At 38.5% G+C, this 21,112-nt stretch overlaps 1 protein-coding gene across 1 annotated transcript; it reads left to right on the forward strand.

Moving 5' to 3' along the window:
* Nucleotides 1-666: 666 nt before the first annotated feature.
* Nucleotides 667-21,084, forward strand: tex2l (testis expressed 2, like). Its single transcript, XM_079845711.1, has 12 exons — nucleotides 667-976; nucleotides 2,979-4,280; nucleotides 5,945-6,145; nucleotides 6,272-6,560; nucleotides 8,427-8,659; nucleotides 10,377-10,523; nucleotides 10,701-10,800; nucleotides 14,688-14,820; nucleotides 16,500-16,634; nucleotides 17,162-17,374; nucleotides 19,294-19,414; nucleotides 19,983-21,084. The coding sequence occupies exons 2-12, from the start codon at nucleotides 2,988-2,990 to the stop codon at nucleotides 20,151-20,153; spliced, it is 3,036 nt and encodes a 1,011-aa protein (XP_079701837.1). The 5' UTR covers nucleotides 667-976; nucleotides 2,979-2,987; the 3' UTR covers nucleotides 20,154-21,084.
* Nucleotides 21,085-21,112: the final 28 nt, after the last annotated feature.

Below are 21,112 nucleotides of genomic sequence, written 5' to 3' on the forward strand. Positions count from 1 at the left end.
TAAATGTATCGGCAGCAAGTCCCACTTGATCTGCAGCAGCTAATCTATTCCGCCAAGACCAAATACATTAACATTGCTACATTCATTACCATGCTAATCTTTCTGAGTTTTCATGACAGAAACATGTTTGGAGCGAACAGTAAATTTACATTTCACAAACATAAAAAAACATAATATGATCCTTTTTTCCATCTTGTGTAGCCTATCTATATATATAAACAAATAAGGACATGAATTAGAAATTAGAATTAGAAATTAGACATTTAAAAAAAATTGTTGTCAAAAAGTACTAAATTACCGCATAATATAGCCTATTGTAAGAGTGAGCATTTCCGGTGGTATGTCCTGAGAATAGATTATTTGAATAATGCACATTATCATAACCAGAATATGAATCTTAATCTGAAAGTGCTGTGCATGTAAACATGGTCACTGTCACAGATTCAGGACAAATGTGGAGTGTTTATGGGTCATCGAGATGTCCTGTTGTGTCTTTGTGAGCGTGTGGATGTTGGAGAGCTTTTTTTAAAATCGGGATTAAAGTGGACTCCAGCCATGCTTCCTATAATCAGATTGAGAAGCTGCTGTTCGCAAAATCACATCTGGATGGAGCCTGTGAGGGGGAGGAGTTCGTTTCTATGGGGATACACAGCTTCACAGTAGACTATATAACAGCGATGCTCTGCATAAGTGTAGTTCTGCGCGCTGCACAGCAATTACCAACCGACACATGCACATCTGCACATGAACGATATGAGCGCGCATCGGTCTGTAGCCTAACTGTAGTTTATGTCATAAAGTCTGATGGGAAGCCGTGTGCAGAGTCAGACTCATGATTCATTCAAGACGTTTTAAGAAAGTGTATTCTGTCTCCTCACTGAAATGATTATCGGAACTGCGAATCAGTGTTAGCCTACTGACAGGACAAAAAAGCTGATTATTTTTTGGGAGATCGGGCGATGGTTGCTGAAATTGGGTGAGTTGATTCTTTTAAAATGATTTCACTCACAGAAAATGTAATTTGCCAGTGCTTCTAAATTGTCACAAAGTTATTTTAATCTAGTTGATATGAGTATCCCCTATCATTACTTCATGAATCCTACAATGCAACACGCCATCTGCTGTGATGAATCATCTGCTGTGTTGCCTGTTCATTGCAACGAATTAAAGTTTATCATACTGCTCAGTATTTGTACCCATGTCTTTGAGAATTATACATTTTTTAAGTGTCAGACAGACAGATTTGAAGGGATTTTTAAGGATTGTATGTGATGTTTTATCATTTGCATGCTATTGTTCTATTTATCAATAACACATTCTACAAAAGTTGTGTCTGCTTATTTCCAACATTGAGTCTAGATCTTTCTATGGTTGACTTCCAGTAGGCTGTCCATCCACATGTAGCTATTTTACTGCCAGTAGTAGATCAGAAGAGATTATTAAAGGCCTTGTGTAGCCAAGTTTGAGATTTAAATTAGTAATCAACAAACATTTTGGGAGCAAATGTTTCACTGTACATCCTGTTTTAACCCTGTTGTTAATCATAGCTTACATTTGACAGATTTAGCAGAACTATTTCATGGTCAGCTTGAAAAAAAGCAGCACATATTTCATTCACACCATATTATGGTATAGGCACACTGTTTATACACGTATCCTTACCAGCATTGTTGATTGTTCAGTAGGATGACACATGTGAGAAGTCTGACATGCCACATATAGTCTGTTGAGTTTATTATTTCATCAGTCCATTTTGAACGGAGGAGGGATTAAAGACAGTTTGCCAGTTGATGGAGAATTGGTGTCACAGGGTTACATAACCACAGGAGGCTGTCTTTAACTTACTTTTAAATGCCTTACTTGACCTAGAAGAATCTTTGCTTTTAATTGAGTCATTGACTGAACTAGAAAGGTCCCATTTTCTCCCGACTAAGAGATATATAGCTTAGTCTCTCATTCTGGTTCCCTTGATGTGCCCGGTAGTATTTTAGGATGCTATAATCTATATAGAAATTATTATTGGGCAAAGTAAAATCAATATGGTTTCTGTTATGGATAAATGGTTTCGTTAGTGTATTCTGTATTTAAGTATTACATAACGTCTTTTAAATAGGCCTGCAGCATGAACAATCAGTAAGAATAAGATTGTTTTCCTGAAAGTGTTCATTAGCTTTTCTTTTTTTATTGAGGACTGAAATAAAACAATAATCTTAGTGTATTTTCTGCACTTTAGGGGCCAAGACACATGCTGAAATGTAACATTAACAGAGTAAATGCAAATATTCATCATAATCTTTCTCCATTGCTGTGGCTTCTACACTGAGGATAATATCAGGCACAAAGTGCATGAACTTTCTTAAATCTTTCTTAAATCCTTATATAACGAGATATAACTGTCTTTTTAAAAAGTATTTCAAAGTAGGTAGATTGTTATCGCCCAAACCTTACTTATGCATTATATAAGATTTATAGGCTCTAGACAATATTCAAGGAGGGTTATCTGTAGAGCAATGGTTCTCAGCTTTTTGACTTAAAGGCTGCCCATTGTCAGACGGTATATTTGAAGGCCCCTTTATATACAGTGCATTCTTAAAAATAAAGGTTTCAAAAGTTATGCCATATTGAGGAACCATTTTGAGTTACTCAAAGAACCTTTCAATGAACACTTAGTGTAAAGAACATTTTAATACTTTTTTACTCCAATAGAAAGGTTCCATGGATGTTAAACATTCTTCATAGAACCACAGATACCAATAAATAACCTTTATTTTTAAGAGTGAATTTACTTTCGGGGAAAAAAGCTACTTCGTCCAAAATGAGCATTGCCAAAGAAAGAATATTTCACATAGTCATAATGCTTTGTAATGCTTTATAAAACTGCTGATGGAAGCAAAATGACCGTTGCCCCTGATAAAGGGGCAAACTAGTTTCATTGTCTTTTTTTGCTGACTCAAAAATGATTTACTTTTGCTTTGTAGAGGCAAATCATGGCAGGGACTAAAGGGAATGAAGGAATCCACAAATTGTTCAGTGAGAACCAGAGGCCAAGTCTACAGCCACAGGAGGACGCGGACCGGAGGGGAATAGTGATCCAACTGACGGACACTGAGGGTGAATGGGACAATCTTGATGACAATGATCTCATATTCACCTTGGACTGTGGTGGCAAAAAGTCTCTCAGCTCCCTCCGTAACCAAAGACCATGTTCGGTCGACATTCAGACAGAGGGGGAGTGGGGTCTCAGCTCGCCTGCATTCAATGTTCCTCTCTCTTCATCAGGCTCCCTGGGAGATACTTTTGTTCCGGGATCTGGCTTCCTCTCTCCAACTCACCGGCCCCTGGCCAGCTTAGTGAAGTCATTATCTACAGAACTGGAACTGAAAGAGTCTTCTTTAAAGCCCAAACCACTCCTCAGCCTTGTTAAGTCGATTTCCACTGAGCTTTCTCGCAGTGAGCCTGAAGTGTCTCAATCCAGGTCTGATTCCAAGCTCAATCTGCACTTGTGGACGCAATTCACCCAGTCCAAAAGCCGCAATGGTGACTCCCGCACCGCCCCTCCATCTCCAGTCAACATGTCCCCCACTGAGCCCAAAGCCAGCTTCTTCAAAATGGAGCTGGAGGACACCAGACGCAAGCTCTCAGAGGCCATGCAGGAACCTCTGAGCATGTTCAGTAAGATCATGCGTGAGGACAGTGTTGGCAGCCCCAAGCACCAAAGGAGCACAGGATCGATGGACTCTCCAAGCTACAAAAACGTCGGAATTTGGAAATCGAACACTGATCTGAGTGTATCCGAATCTCCTAAAGGTGCTAGGAAAGTGGAAAGTGAGTTTCTACCAGAGTGCAACTGGCCTGTGAGACGTCGTAAACGGTGTGTGCAGAAATCCTCCCTCTCCCTCTCCCATGACCCCCATAGCAGAGAGATAGACATTGGACCTCTGATGAATAGCAGCACTCACAGAAGATCGTCCCAGAGCACAAATATAAACAGAACTGATCAAGAAAGTTTGACAGAAGATGTGACAAAGCAATACTCCTCTCCAGTGCCAGGAGTGTGTCTTGGTTATGTTGCATTAGTGTCGTACTGCTATTTCATCATTCCTTTGTCAGCGTATTGGTCTGGCCTGTTCCTTGGTTTAGTGTTTGGATTTATGGTGGGGCTTGTGCTGATCCGTTGGGGCTCCATCAGACACCTGTCCGTCAGTCACCAACATATACATGGGACCTCCTATAATAACATTCTCTTTGAAACCCTACAGAGCAATGTACCTTCTCTCAAGGTGAGTTAGATGCATTTTCATTGCGAATATATTTGTTAAAAAAAATTGGTGTTATATTCTGTACTTGCAATGGAAACTTGCATACATTAATATAGTGCAGGCACTTGTGTAAGCCAGTATAAAATAATAATCAGAATAGCAAAACATTCTATTGAACCTTAGCACATATTTTAAGATAAAGGCTCAGAAGCGAGAAGCTCACGGAAAGGAGGGATTTAGAGAGAATGATTCATCCATTGAGTCGTTTGAGAATCAGTGAAAAATGTGTTGATGTGCAATGTATATTATGAGAAAATGAAGGTGTTTTTTACTTTTGATGCATGTAAACCTGTTGTAGGAGACCTCCAAAATTAGGAGCCTTTAAAATATCATAATAGGGACACTTTTAAGGTTCTGTATACTAGAACCTTTTTTACTATGAGTGGTCAGGGGTTAGTTATGTCATATGTCTGTCTTGTCTTGTGTAAGCACATGTCTTGCACATTTGTCATTTCTGGTCATGTGCTTGTGTTTGTCATGTTTGGTGTGGTGTCATGTCTCTTGTCTATTGTCCTGACCCCGCCCCTCTTGTTACCTGATTATCGATTGATTTGCCCCACCTGTTCTCCCTCATCATCCTGCCTTGTTTGTTCCCTTTATAATCTCCTTGTGTTTGCAGGCCTGTGCTGGATCGTTGTCTTCTGTTCCCTGTCATGCTTCATGTTCCTGCTCCTTGTTTTTAGTTTATGTCAAGTTTGGTTTTCCCCCTCGTGGGTGTTTTGTTTGTGTTTGTGTTTGTTTTTATTTTGTTATTTAATTAAACCACCATATTCTTACTGCAACTGAGTCCTCGCTCCCTTTTCTCCCAACCGTTCCTGACAAGTTACATCTCTCTTTACTGTCACTTTTGACTAATTTAATGCATATAAATATCAGTTTCCATTATAAATATATCTTAGTAAAGATATTTTTAATTAAAGAATAATACCCATATTTACTAGCCATATTTAATACACACATTTTCAGCACAATTTTTCTGTAAGTAATGTATGAAAAATCAACTTAGCATAAGTTGCTTACCCTGAAAATCCACTCATAAAATTTTCATTTTGAAATATCAATACCATAAAGGTTGTTCTTACTGTGACTGTCAAAATCAGCAAAGATTTCACACCAAAAACAAATGCATCACAATAAAGAGGCAGACATTTTTGAAATTGTTACAAGTCGTTCTACGTCCTAAAGAGCATGGATAATCCATGAGGGTGCAGAAGACATGTAGTTGGGCTTTTCATTATAGGTTTAAATGCTAAGAAAAGCAACAGAACAGCACTTGCAGACTGCTATTAAACCAAAACCTGCACTTCAGTGTGTCAAAGCTCATGTCCTTTGGCAATCAGTTTTTTTTAACACACTGCAGTGAATTTCACCGTTTTTAAAGTACGCATTAAACATCTTGCTTTTCTCCAAAAACTGAGTAAAACCCTTATTGCCAATCTGCTCTGTGATAAATTCTGCTCTTCAGTGTCTGATGCAGAATAAAATACACCCACTGCTTGTCACAACTAGCTACAGCTCTTATCCTGGTGCCCTACTTCTTGAATTTGTTCATCTTTGTGATAAAACTTTGTGGTGAGGATGCAGAGATTACAGTAGAGTTTAAGCAAAGTGTTTCTGCGTTCCAGGGCTGGATGAACGAGATGTACACATATGATCCAGAGACTTACCAATCATCCCTCATGCACTCTGTGTATGTCACATTGGATGGACCCTGTTTGCGGTTTGACTACCCACGTAACAAAATTCCCCGCTGGGCTGCCATTGATGAGCCCTGCTACGAAAAGCATTTCACCCACTCGCGGATATTTCGACTCACTGGCAGCAAGGTTAGTGTACCAATGATTTTAGCCCCTTAGTAGAAAGAGGTGCACTGCCCTTCAGTGGGATTATAATGTGTCAGAATGTTGCAAAGATGTCACGTAATTATTATGAAGTTGTTGCCTTGGTAACAGGTATTTCTTCTGCCACTGGCTTTGGCACACAAGAGAGTGTGGAACAGGAAATATCCTATCTGCATAAGTTTGGCTGAAGGAGAAAGAGCTGTGGAGGAAGACGAGACAGTAGAGGGTCAGGGGGAGGCTCAGAAAGTAGAGAAACCCCCTGGCTCTATGACTAATGTTTCCCATCCTGTCACACTTTACCTCTTTGGACGAACGGGACGGGAGAAAGAGGAATGGTTCCATCGACTGTTTTCTGTGTCCATTCACAATGAAGAGGACCATTCTGAATCTATATTTGTTGGTAAAGTTGCTATAATTTATGCTGAAGTGAACATGCATACTTACCAAAAAACTTAATTTGACCAAATATATAATAATTTATAAATAATAATTCAAATAAAACATAATTTGACATATATGTGTATGCTATTTGATTTATGTAACTTATTTGATCAGGCTTTTAATGTAATTGTTTTTTATCTATTTTATTTTTGTTCATAAGGGAACATTTTAACTTTGCTTTGTGGTTATCAAAAACGAAGAATGAATATACCTCGATCAGGCATAACATTATGACAGGTGATATAACACTGATTATCTCTTCATCACGGCACCTGTTAGTGGGTGGGATATATTAGATAGCAAGTGAACATTTTGTCCTCAAAGTTGATGTGTTAGAAGCAGGAAAAATGGGCAAGCGTAAGGATTTGAGCGAGTTTGACAAGGGCCAAATTGTGATGGCTAGACGACTGGGTCAGAGCATCTCCAAAACTGCAGCTCTTGTGGGGTGTTCCCGGTCTGCAGTGGTCAGTCTCTATCAAAAGTGGCCCAAGGAAGGAACAGTGGTGAACCGGTGACAGGGTCATGGGCCAAGGCTCAATGATGCACATGGAAAGGGAAGGCTGGCTATTGACAACAGACGAGCTGTAAGTTAATGCTGGTTCTGATAGAAAGGTGTCAGAATAAACAATACATCGCAGTTTGTTGCGTATGGGGCTGCATTGCCGCAGACCAGTCAGTGTGTCCATGCTGACCCCTGTCCACCGCCGAAAGCACGTGAGCATCAGAACTGGACCACGGAGCAATGGAAGGTTTGAGGTGTTGACTTAGCCTCCAAATTCCCCAGATCTAAATCCAATCGAGGATCTGTGGGATGTGCTGAACAAACAAGTCCGATACATGGAGGCCCCACCTTGCAACTTACAGGACTTAAAGGATCTGCTGCTAACTTCTTGGTGCAATATACCCCAGCACATCTTCAGGGGTCTAGTGGAGTCCATGCCTCGACGGGTCAGGGGCCCAACACAGTATTAGGAAGGTGGTCATATTGTTATGCCTGATCGGTGTATATGCCATCACTCCAAAACATTTTAGCCCTAAATTTTAAGATTTATGTATTCAAATTGCATATAAAATTTCCATCCATTTGGATTACACAGTTTTAACATAAACAAACTAATAAACTTAATGTGATGCATATTTGTCACTCATATTTGCCAAACATACATTTATACGTTTATTATTAACTATCATTATTGTCATTAACTATTTGCATTTATTTGATTTAATAAAAAATGGCTTAGAATCAACATAAATCTGTTTATTGTGAAAACAATTAAATTCATTCAGTCAGTTTAAATATGGCTAGCTGCGATACAAGCAATATGTGATTAGTTAAAATGTATGAGAATTCTACAATTGGATTTATTGATGATAAATATATAAACCTTGTTATATGAACAGTTCACAGGTATACATCCGAGTTCGCAAAACAGTGTTCACATCATCCAAAGAACTATGTAATCCAAATAGATGGAAATTTTATATTAATATCAAATAAATAAATCTTAAATATTTCCTGAGTGCAAGTGTAAAATATTAGATATATTAATGTAATATTATTTTATATATTTTATAATTATGTTATAATACTTTTTAACAATAATAATATTTAATGTATTTAATATATCAATAATGCTAAAAGAGTATCAATACACAAGCCACTTTGTACAAAAAATATATATTAGTGTTGATTGTTATGCCATGTTTTCATTAATGTACAGTTAAAATGGGGTAAACAATGTAAGGAGCCATGGTCCCGTACCAAAGTTGCTCTTTCTCCATATTATCAGGGGGGAAAATACTAATAATTTCTTTTGCTCTGTAGATAAATCTGTATTGTGTGAGGAGAACCCTTTTGGTCTGTCACATGGTGCTGACGGCTCAGTCAAGGACAGCAGTGAAGATGTGTTCCATAGTGATCTGGTTGGCAGAGTAAAGGAGAACATTTTACCAGACTATACTTCTTACATGACCAGTCTCGTCTTCTCAGCACATGCCAGTCCTGTTCAAAGCCCCTGCCAAAGCAGCACCCAGGGCAGTCCGACTGACAAAGAGCAGGTGAGCTTCAAACAAACATGCTTTGTGCCATAGAATGCTTTGTGTCAGTGGACAAGCTTTGTCATCCCTTTAAACTAGCAAACTGTGAATAATCTTTGTCACGTGACCATGTAAAAAGGCTCATGATATACAGATGTGGCCAAAGCATGTCAAAGTAAATAAAGCACATTTATTTAGGTCTAAAACATATTGAATGCAAAAACATGAATTACATAATTGCTAATGTGTAAAACTAGATAAAATATTTAGCTAAAGATTAGCCATTAAAGCTTCATTCCTGTGGGTGAGGGAAGTGTGTCAGTTGCTTAGAGGCATTTGCTAAAATAGAGAAAAAAAATGCATGAAATACAAAATTGTTTACTGCATTTAAACCTTTGTTTTACTCAAACCTAAAAATGTACTGGCTATAGTGTATGAAAATGTGCCCCCAAATAAAATTTTGGAATGGGATTCATATATTGGCTTATTTATTAATGATCAATGATTCATATTTTCATTTTAAAATGCAAATATTTCACATATTCTCCAATGATTCAACATACACTACCATTTTAAAGTTTGGTGTCAGTAAGATTTTGAAATGTTTTTGAAAGAAGTCTCTCAACAAGGCATTTATTTGACCAAAAATACAGCAAAAATTATATAAGCTGTGCTCTACTGTTTTTTTTTAAAAAGAAAAACACTGATAAAGTACATATACTTGAAAAATGTACTTGAGTAGAAAGTAAAAATACTTCACTATTGTCCGTCTCTGCAGGGAAAGCAAAAACTGATATAATAAAATGTATCTGTATGCAATGAAAGTCGCTTTGGATAAATTTGAATTTAGTCGCTTTGGATTTAACTTTAATTTTCTATTTTAATATATTTTAAAATGTATTTTTTTCCTATGGTGGCAAATGGGAATTTTCAGTGTCACAGGATCCTTCAGAAATAATTCTAACATGCTGATTTGGTGCTCAAGAAATGCTACTGATTTCTTAAAAAAAAAAAAAATCTCATCAACCTCAAACTTTTGAACGCTAGTGTACATCTGACAGTGTATTTTTTATGCCAAAAATTCTGCGTTTTTGGGATGTCAAAGTCAATTTTCTAAATGGCAGGTGTGTATAAAGCACATTTATCTTGGTCTAAAACATGTTGGCTATACAGTACATGTTGGAAATGGTTGATTACCCATGAATGATTAAATTAAGCTTTTTTCCTGTGGGGTGTGAGAAGTGTGTCAGATGCTTAGAGGCAATGGCTAAAATTAGTTTTGCCTCCAAATACAGGAAATATTATAACAAAATTCATTTTTTTTACTGCATTAAAACATTGTGAAACGTAATTTAAGCTAATTTACTAATCACATTTTCATAATGTCATAAAAATGTCGTAAAATTTCATACAGTTTTGGAATGGGATTTGGGATGGGATTTTAAAATATATTTTAATTTTAAAATGCAAATCCTTCACACATTTTCAATGGTTCAACATATCTCTTGATATGACAGTTTACCCCTAGCAAAGTTATGGAGCATGTTGTCACTGGACCACTTTTTTTTCAGAAGTTTTCAGTTGATAGCAAATATCTTGAAATATATGGAGTATTATTATTATTATTATTTGTACCTCTATTTCCTTTCTCCTTGCTTAGAGGGCAATTTCAGTGAAAAGGGGTGCAGCTTACCCCACATTGTAGAAAATTACAATGTTTCTTCCATCACCCCTTTAGGAGCAGACCTTTTGTTGCAGTGAGGATGAATCAAAGCCTGTCTGGTTGAATGCACTAATTGGTCGAATCTTCTGGGACTTCCTCCATGAGAAGTACTGGGCTGATAAAATTCAACAGAAGATACAGCAAAAGCTGAGCAAAATTCGGGTAAGAGAACAGACAGAAAGTATGTCATGTCCTTTAACTGGACAAAGTGTGAGGATGTTTGTTTTTTGTTTTTTTTTCTTCCTCAAGCATAATTTCAAAAAGTGAAAAAATAGATTGTGATATTAATGATCCTATCCAGTGTGCTTGTTTTCCTGAATGTACCCTCTTTTACCACAGTTGCCTTACTTCATGGATGAACTGACCCTCACCGAACTGGCCATGGGCTCCAGCATGCCCCAGATAACAGGCACATCACTACCACAGGTCAACAGCAGAGGTTAGTGGGGCTACTTAGAGCCTCTTATAAAAGAGCAGATTAGGTCATTCATCCATCAGGACTGCTTGAGCGTATGTGTTATGTTCCTGCACTGAGTAGTAGATGAGATGTTATTATCCTTCTGTAATCTCAGGGATCAATGTAGCACATAACATCACGTCACTCTCCTCAGCGAATCGCAGCTCGTCTGCGAGCATGTGTACACGTGTCTGTTTACGCGCTCAGCTGCATGGTGGAATGCCCACTGTGAAGCATATGTGGGATGTATTATCCCCGCGAGAAGTGAAGCTATTATTGTGTGGGGCACAGTGTGTGTCTTTTACTCTCCGCCTCATGATCTGTGAGCATTATGTAACATGTAATGGCTTTCAACTGTCTGGCTCCCTCGCTCAGGTCTCATCTCATCCCATTTATGGATTTATAATGTGTGCTAGTAGACTTGTGGGCAGTTTATTGTGCTATAATTATATACAATTCCATCTATGAACAGATCGTATTGCTTTAATCTTAACCGTATAGATTAGTAACACAGGCTCTTAGAGTGTTAGCTGATATAACATTTTTAATTGTTACTTTTTTATTACTTTTTCTTTAATTTATAAGAAGAAATCATGCATTTTCTGAATAAGTATGAAAAATTAGTATGCACAAAATTGAAATATTTGCGAATAAAGCAAATAAGCTGTTTCCATCCAGTGAGCCGAAGAGAACAAAATAGCTATTTATGAAGCATTTTTAGAATTTGAGAGTCCTGCATGGGCCCTATTTAGTACACCTGCACCCGCAGTATTTAACAGAACACCAACCCATTCTCGGACAGCAGCACTAATTTAATTCTTTACCGGACCGTACCGGTTTGCCATAAAGTCTGTGACCCGAACCGCACCTGCCTTAAATCTACATCAGGTAGACAAAAATTATTTATTTTCTCATGTAACACAAGCAATCAAACCAACAGGGCATTTTGAGTTGATGCGTTTAAGAAAAATAGACACGCATTCCAACATGGTGTTAATTAACAGAAATAAAGATGAGAATGTGTATCCGTCGTGTAAACAATACAAAACTTTTGCCAGGCTATTTTGAACAAATGTGCATACATAGGCTACAGGCTGACACTTAGAGGTCCACATAAATTAAAAGAACATATAGGCTTGCCAAATGAGCCTATATTGTTACTATGTTAGGGATATTTTAGCGGATTCACTTTGAAATTCTCAATTTTGAGAATAGATACAGAAGGCAAAGATCGTACTCTTAAAGGGATAGTTTACCCAAAAATTAATCCCATAATTTACTCACCCTCAAGCCATCCTAGGTTGTCTGGCTATCACCAGACCAAGCTCAATTTAAGATTGAACATTGGTCTGGGGAGTCTGCTATGTGTTTTCTACTGCACAAGAATTCAATCACTCTGTACGCAATTGGATAGTCCTTCAACCAATCAGACCACAAGAGGCGTGATCAAGGGCAACGACCCATTGCTTCTCTATCCGTCATCGTGTTAAACCCGCCAATAGCGCGCAAGGTAAGATAAGCCAGTCTGTGATTGGTTCCCGCGAAAGTGTAACAGAAGCAGTAGAAATGAATGTACAGGTTTCCAGACTGAGCTGCAGGGCGAAATCAAATCGCCGGCAGATCAGGCAGGGTTTACCCAGTCTACATCCTAGGTGTATATGACATTCTTCTTTCAGACGAATACAATCGGAGTTATATAAAAAAAATGGCCTGGCTAAGCCAAGCATTATAATGGCAGCGAATGGCAGGCCAAAATTTGAAGCCCAAAAAAGGGCATCCATCCATTATAAAAGTAATCCACAAGGCTTAGGGGGTTAATAAAGGCCTTCTGAAGTGAATCAATGGGTTTGTGTAAGAAAAATATCCATATTTAAGACTTTATAAAGTAAAATTTCTAGCTTCCGGCAGACCGCCAGACTCGCAGTTCAAAACGCTCACACTATATCCGACGTCATCGTCGCGCCAGTTACGTTTTTTTCATAAGTTGGATATGGAAGGCAGTCCGCCGGAAGCTAAACAGACACTCCATTAATGGTTTTGTGGAAACCATGATACAGCATTAATGTGAAACAAAATTATGTTCGATAACAATATTATATAATTATATAACATTATATAACAAGATAATGTCCGCCGCTTCAGAAGGCCTTTATTAACGCACCGGAGTGGATTACTTTTATAATGGATGGATACACTTTTTTGGGCTTCACATTTTGGGCTGCCATTTACGGCCATTATAAAGCTTGGAAGAGTCAGGACATTTTTTTTAAATAACTGATTGTGTTCATCTGAAAGAAGAAAGTCATATAGGATGGCTTGAGGGTGAGTAAATCATGGGGTAATTTTCATTTTTGGGTAAACTATCCCTTTAATAGCTGAAGCTGTCAATCACTTCAGTTGCAGCAGTCAAACGCTGCTGTGCTCAACACTGCAATCCACGTTGTAATTAGAAACATTTGACAGTCTTCAGACTACAGAGCATGAACACAAATAAGCATGGGACCGTTTGAAAGCAGCTGCCTATCAGCATATACCGAATTGAGTTGAAATTGTCTTGGACCTGCAGTCTGTCCATGCCATATTGAAAAATTATTCCACCCATTACATCAAAATTAGCGGTTCATCCGCATGCAGGACTCTGATTTATGTTCATTTTGGCGTTTCCATCCAGCGTTTTATGCAAAATCCCAAAATGCACATAAAAATAGGTGGATGGAAACATAGTTAATGGCCCTGTCGCAAATGGCACACTTCATATGCACTTTCGGTCTTGTGGATTTACTGTGGCCCTGTCCCAAATGGCACACTTCATATGCACTTTCGGTCTTGTGGATTTACTGTGGCCCTGTCCCAAATGGCACACTTCATGTGCACTTTCGGTCTTGTGGACTTACTATGGTCACTGCGTGCAAGTGTCCGTTAAGTCCACGAGACCGCCGGGTGTCCCATTTGTCATTTTAGGTCTCAGAAGGGTGCCTGCGAATGCCCCCTTTGAGGTCGATATGCGCCGTCGATGTGCACTTCTGCCGAGCCCGCACTGGTGCGGGTTACGCAGCGGAATTCTTCCCGACAGTCAAAGCGGCATTACGTCATGAAAGTGCGGAATCAGAGGAAGACAGTCAGGGTTTAGGGTGCCATTTGGGACAGGGCCAATGGCTGCGGTGGGTGCTTGTGTCTGTTAAGTCCACAAGACCGTAGGGTGTCCTATTTGTCATTTTAGTGTGCTCACGAGCGCCCCTTTTGAGGCCAATATGTGCCCTCGATGCACACTTTTGGAGAGCCTGCACTGGTGCGAGCTCCACAGCAGACTTCTTCCCGACAGTCAAAGCAGCGTTACGTCATGAAGGTGCGGACTCGGAGGAAGACCGCAAGGGTTTAGGGTGCCATTTTGGACAGGGCCCATGTTAATTTATTTGGTCTTGCTTGCAGACTAGATCTGCTATACATGCTTCTGCTACAAAACAAGTATTTGCTTGCTACTTCTTTTAGATGTATAGACATGCTACTGTGAGCATGTAAGATATGCTGCTGCATGAACAGATATAAATCCTATAGCAGAACTAAACAGGTGGAGCTGGGGGAGTTGAGGGATTTTAGAGGGACTCTAATAGCGTGCTGCAAGACTAGCCAACAGTTAATACTGAACCAGACTGTAAATGTTGAGAAAGTAATCTCATTGGCTGCAGAAACAGCAAAGGCCAATCTTGTACCATGTGGTAATAATGAGATAGATCGCAGACTCCATGTGAAGTGTTTCATGGTTGAACTAGATATTTATTACTGAATGTAAAAGTTTTTGTAACAACAGTTGTAACAACAACAGGTAACTTTTGCTGTTTTTTAAGAATAAAAATATTTTTGTGTCTCAGGCCTATGGTTGCATTTGGAGGTGGAGTACACTGGAGCACTACAGATGACTCTAGAGACCAAAATCAACTTCTCTAAACTTGGGAAGGAGGGAGCCCTTGAGGCAGAGACAGAGTTGGAGACCTTCAATGTGTTGTAAGTTTTTGGAGAATAAAATAACCATAATTCTGAATTTAGACAAAAATGCCATTATCCTTATTATCTCAACACAGTATAGCATATACAAATTGTAATATATAACCAGGGGTGCACATAAGTGGTGCGCAAGTGCGTGACCAAAATAAAAGCTGTGACATGCACTGACACGCTTTACTGGCAGTGCATAAACTTACTTCCTGGCAACCCGCCAAAATCAAAGCCGGCTGATTTTAGATTTGAAAATAATGAAAATTCATATTGAAAAAAAAAAATGAAAATGTAAATATTAGCATTGTATTTTTAAGTGTAAAATAATTGTATTTTTATTTAATACAAATTTTTTATTTTAAAATATAATAGTATTATCACACTTTTTATTATTTTATTTAAAAAAAGCTAAATAAAGTGCAATAATGCTGTTATTAATTTATTTTTATTTTTTATAGTTATATCTAATGGGTCACACTATGTGCAGTATGAGCACCAAACCGAATCTCCAGGTGCTCTCATGAGAACCAGATGGAAAAACTTATGTGCACCCCTGTATATAACCTACACTACCATTCAAAAGTAAAAAAACAAATACTTAAATTGAACAAAAGTGGCAGTAAACACTGTTAGATTGTTACATTTTTTTTCTATTTCAAATAAATGCTGTTCTTTTGAACTTTCTATTAATTAAAAAAAAATCATATCTTGGTTTCCACAAAATAGTAAGCAGCACAACCGTTTTCAGTATTGATAATAATAAGCCATGTTACTTGAGCAGAAAATTAGCATATTAGAATGATTTCCGAAAGATCTCTGATGAAAGATCATGTGACACTGAAGATTTATGGTTGCTGAAAGTTCAGATATGCCATCACAGGAATAAACCACTTTTAAAAATATATTTAAATAGAAACCAGTTCATTTAAATTGTAATAATATTTCACAATATTACTGTATTTGTTATCAAGTGAACGCAGCCTTGGTTGGGCATGTCCGAATCCACTTTTGCTAGTTCAATGACGGAGAAAACAGTCGGCGCGCATGGTCTTAAAGGGTTGTACCTAGTCTCTTAATGAGTCATGGGTGTGTTTTGGGCGTAACGTGCGATAAACCAATCAGAGGCTCATCTCCCATTCCCTTTAAAAGCCAGGTGCGCTTGCTCCATGGCAGATTTGCTATTTAGATGACGAAATTTGCAAGCGGAAAGACTGATCGCTTCTCCAGTCCGGAGAAGAATCCTGTGCTGCTGCGCATCCCTGTGTGTATAATAAGCAGAGTGTACGCACATTGTTCACCTGCCTATAAGTGCATATTACTAACGTGCCCTTCAAATAACACAAAAAATACTCCAGTGACTTTAGACCAGGTTTTTGTGGGTTAATAGCACAGTCGTTTTCAGTTGCCTCAAAATAGCAAATGCCAACAATGAGCCTGAACACACCTTGTTTTCAGACTAGCACGGCCATGGGCAAACAGATGGGTGCGAGTGCATTTGCTATTTAAACAACGTGACGCTGCACATGAAAATGACAACTGCGTCGGGCTGAAACTAGCAAAAACCACTTGCTTCGCACCATCCGCGGGGTGCATGATAGGGCCCTAAGACTCAGTACAATCCGAATATCATGTGTGGGTTTATGTTTATATCTGGTTGTGATGAGGTCCTGTCTGGATGTGTTGTGCAGTAGTAGGTCCAGGCTCTCTGTGCTGGCTGACAGTGATGAGGAATCCTCAAGTGCAGGATCCTCTGATGAGGAGGACGTTTCATCTGCTGACACTCAAGGAACTCTGACAGAAAAGGCTCTAGCTGGTGTTGATGGGTAATTATTATTACCAGAACAATTCACACAATTGAGATCTCAGAGTTTGGGATGTTGCAGCTGTTTGCGTTATTTGGAAGGGATGCATTTCGTTCTTCTAAATTAAACATCAAGATGTCAAGTGTCTTGCTGACATTAACAGGATAGTTGACCCAAAAATTTAAATGTAATCATTTTCTTACCCTAATGTTGTTCCAAACCCAAATGACTTTCTTTCTTCAATTGAACAGGCAATATATTGAGATATTTCAGAGAATGTAAACCCTGCTTCTTGTCAATACAGTGAAAGTGGTTGGGGACTAGAGATAACCGTGGTCACTATTCACTTTTAATGTATGGAAAAGAGCAGCTTGAACATCTTGGTAAATGTCCCCTTTTGCATTCCATCCAGGGTTTTGGAGCGATGTGATTTTTGGTTGAATGATGCCTATAAAACATCATCTCTGTCTTTTTTGAGTTCTTTGTCAAAAATGCTGCTTAAAATAAACCAAAGCCACCTGCTGAAAAATGTACTTTGCTTCCCACAGGGCTGCAGCTGGAGGCAGCACTAGTAGGCGGATTTTGAGAATTGTCGACAAGATTGCCAAGTCGAAGTACTTCCAGAAGGCCACAGAAAATGAGTACATAAAAAAGAAGATCGAAGAAATGTCCAACACCCCTCTGCTGCTTGCGGTGGAAGTCCAAGAGCTCTCTGGAACCCTCGCCGTCAACATTCCTCCTCCCCCCACCGACAGAATATGGTACGAGCCATTCTCACTCAACTGAACACGCTCTGTTAATGTTGCATTGGGGACTGAAGCTTTGCTTAAGCTTACACACTGTTTACAGAGATTATTGAAAGCAATCACACTCCTTAACGATTGGTGTCATTCACTCTTGAAGGTTTAACTTTGTTGTAATTAAATTTGGATTAGATAATTACGGATTAGAGACGAGTGTAACACTGTCTTCTAACTGCGCGTGATGTGATGAATTCAGTGATGCAATGAGGAGGAGCAAGATTGTGTACCAATGCAATTCCACTGTGGGTGCCCCTTGTGAAAAATTAAGACACTTCAGCATATTTTTGATTTTAAAAAAGTACTTAGTATGGAATTAATATACTTTAAAATAACTGAATGTTATGCTTCCAGACATTTAATTGCATAATTGCAATTAAATGAAAGTGTTTAAATTGATATTAAATGCAAATGGCTGAACTTGTTTAGAATGCTTTTTTAACCCACATATGAAGGATTTTAGTACATCTTTATATGTTATTTCATAATTACTTTTATTGCCTTGAAATATACAGTCACCAAAAGGATTATTAGGACAACCATACTAATACTGTGTTTGACCCCCTTTCGCCTTCAGAACTGCCTTAATTCTACATGGCATTGATTCAACAAGGTGCTGAAAGCGTTCTTTAGAAATGTTGGCCCATATTGATAGGATAGCATCTTGCAGTTGATGGAGATTTGTGGGTTGCACATCCAGGGCACGAAGCTCCCGTTTCACCACATCCCAAAGATGCTCTATTCATTGGGTTGAGATCTGGTGACTGTGGGGGCCATTTTAGACTCATTGAACTCATTTGAACTCATTGTCATGTTCAAGAAACCAATTTGAAATGCTTCGAGCTTTGTGACATCGTGCATTATCCTGCTGGAAGTAGCCATCAGAGGATGGGTACATGGTGGTCATAAAGGGATGGACATGGTCAGAAACAATGCTCAGGTAGGCCGTGGCATTTAAATGATGCCCAATTGGCACTAAGGGGCCTAAAGTGTGCCAAGAAAACATCCCCCACACCATTACACCACCACCACCACCAGCCTGCACAGTGGAAACAAGGCATGATGGATCCATGTTCTCATTCTGTTTATGCCAAATTCTGACTCTACCATCTGAATGTCTCAACAGAAATCGAGACTCATCAGACCAGGCAACATTTTTCCAGTCTTCAACTGTCCAATTTTGGTGAGCTTGTGCAAATTGTAGCCTCTTTTTCCTAGTTGTAGTGGAGATGAATGGTACCCGGTGGGGTCTTCTGCTGTTGTAGCCCATCCGCCTCAAGGTTGTGCGTGTTGTGGCTTCACAAATGCTTTGCTGCATACCTCGGTTGTAACGAGTGGTTATTTCAGTCAAAGTTGCTCTTCTATCAGCTTGACTCAGTCGGCCCATTCTCCTCTGACCTCTAGCATCAACAAGGCATTTTCGCTCACAGGACTGCCGCATACTGGATGTTTTTCCCTTTTCACACCTTTCTTTGTAAACCCGAGAAATGGTTGTGCGTGAAAATTCCAGTAACTGAGCAGATTGTGAAATACTCAGACCGACCCGTCTGGCACCAACAACCATGCCACGCTCAAAATTGCTTAAATCACCTTTCTTTCCCATTCTGACATTCAGTTTGGAGTTCAGGAGATTGTCTTGACCAGGACCACACCCCTAAATGCATTGAAGCAACTGCCATGTGATTGGTTGATTAGATAATTGCATTAATGAGAAATTCAACAGGTGTTCCTAATAATCTTTTAGGTAAGTGTAGTTAAAGTGCTGCTGAATGTACTAGCAGGCATATAAGGTATCTAAAATATGTAATTTATACGCATTTGCAGACATGTCTTTGGATACATGCACCAGAATATTAAGTGTTTTGTTGTTTCTCTTTTAGGTATGGCTTCTGCGGACCCCCGAAGCTTGATCTAAGAGTCAGACCCAAACTGGGAGAGCGAGAAGTGACTTTCTGTCACGTGACTGAATGGATTGAAAAGAAGCTACAGGATGAGTTTCAGGTTTGTTTTGATAATATTGTGATGGCTTCACTAGAAACTTAAACATGTTAAAGGGATAGTTCACCCAAAATGAAAATTACCCAATGATTTACTCACCCTCAAGCAATTCTAGGTGTATATGGTTGAATACAGAAGGCGGTCCGCCGGAAGCTAGATGTTTTACTTTATAAAGTTTTAAATATGTATATTTTTCTTACACAAACCCATCGATTCGCTTCAGAAGGTCTTTATAAACCCCCCAGAGCTGTGTGGAGTACTTTTATAATGGATGGATGCTCTTTTTTGGTCTTCAAATTTTGGGCTGCCATTCACTGCCATTATGAAGCTTGGATGAAGCCAGGACATTTTTTATATAACTCTGATTGTATTCATCTGAAAGAAGAATGTCATATCATATGGCTTGAGGGTGAGTAAATTATGGGATAATTTTCATTTTTGGGCTATCCCTTTAAGTATATGACAGCTTTTCATTTAATTTAGTTGTTTATTTCAGTTAAATTATTTACTTTACCATTTTTTAATTAACCTCCATAACAAATCCTTGTCCGATTTCTTAATATTTTTCCAGAAAGTTTTTGTATTGCCCAACATGGATGACATTTACCTGCCGCTAATGCACTCTGGGATGGACAATCCGACAGCTTCGCAACAACACCCTGCAAAGCTGTCCCAGCATTCCTCTGTGGCCTCCACTGAAAGGTGTGATCTGGAACATCCTTCAGATTCAGAAGTACAGTAGTGCCTCCTTGTGGACAGGCATGGCAATACACCGATATCGCTCATTTTACTTAAAAAAACTAGGAGTGTAACTTCAGTAATCAGCTTCATTTTATCATCAGCCCAGAGGATAATGTCAGTAGCTCCCACACATTCTATCTTAATTTATTATCCCCATCATGATACATTCCCATTTGTCGGAAACCCAAAACAGTTATTCCTATCAAACCAGTGGCTTAATGTGTGTTTAAACCATTTTATTACTTTATTGTGTTTATGTCCTAAGGACAAATAATTATTTGTTGAACTTATACAATAGCTTAAATTAGACATATATACGTATTTGCAATATAGAAAAAAAGAATTTATTAAAGAATTGATATTTAGAAATACAACTCGTTTTGAAAAAAAAAATTATCTTACATACATGTTCCACAAGTGTTTGCTTTTTACATTATGAATTAATATATAGTATCAACGACAGTTTTTGTACGATTTCACATTTTCTTGTCAAGTGTCACTTCAAGATTGTAATATTTTAACTTAAGCAGGCATTTGAATGTTACAGTAATTGTTTTTTCTCTTTAATATTTATGCGTTAGCATCAATGTCTCACTCTATTAACCTCTCAAAGCTCTGGGAGGAGTGTACAAAAAAATATTTTTTTTTTGTTTATCATCATGCTTTTCTCTATATACAAACAATAAATCTGTAATATTGGTGGGTTGTGCTGCCCTTAAAGGGATTCTGTCATTATTTACTCAACCTCATGTTGTTTCAAACCTGTATGACTTTCTTTATTCTGTAATCTGCAGAACACAACATGTTTGTGTTTTAACTGTCAACCATTGACTATTGTATGGACAGGAGAAAGAAAGTCAAACAGATTTGGAATGAAGGTGAACTATCCCAGATGATTACAAAAAGGGAAAGACACATTTAATAAAACTCGCAAACATAAAAAAACCTAATTTGAATGCT

Source organism: Gobio gobio (genome assembly GCF_949357685.1).
Source record: "Gobio gobio genome assembly, chromosome: 20".
In the NCBI taxonomy this organism is placed as follows: domain Eukaryota; kingdom Metazoa; phylum Chordata; class Actinopteri; order Cypriniformes; family Gobionidae; genus Gobio; species Gobio gobio.

Coding starts and splice junctions, on each gene's coding strand:
- tex2l (XM_079845711.1), top strand. CDS start 2,988: ATGGCAGGGACTAAAGGGAATGAAGGAATCCACAAATTGTTCAGTGAG. Junction 4,281..5,944: donor GCAATGTACCTTCTCTCAAG/GTGAGTTAGATG, acceptor TCTGCGTTCCAG/GGCTGGATGAACGAGATGTA. Junction 16,635..17,161: donor GCTCTAGCTGGTGTTGATGG/GTAATTATTATT, acceptor TGCTTCCCACAG/GGCTGCAGCTGGAGGCAGCA.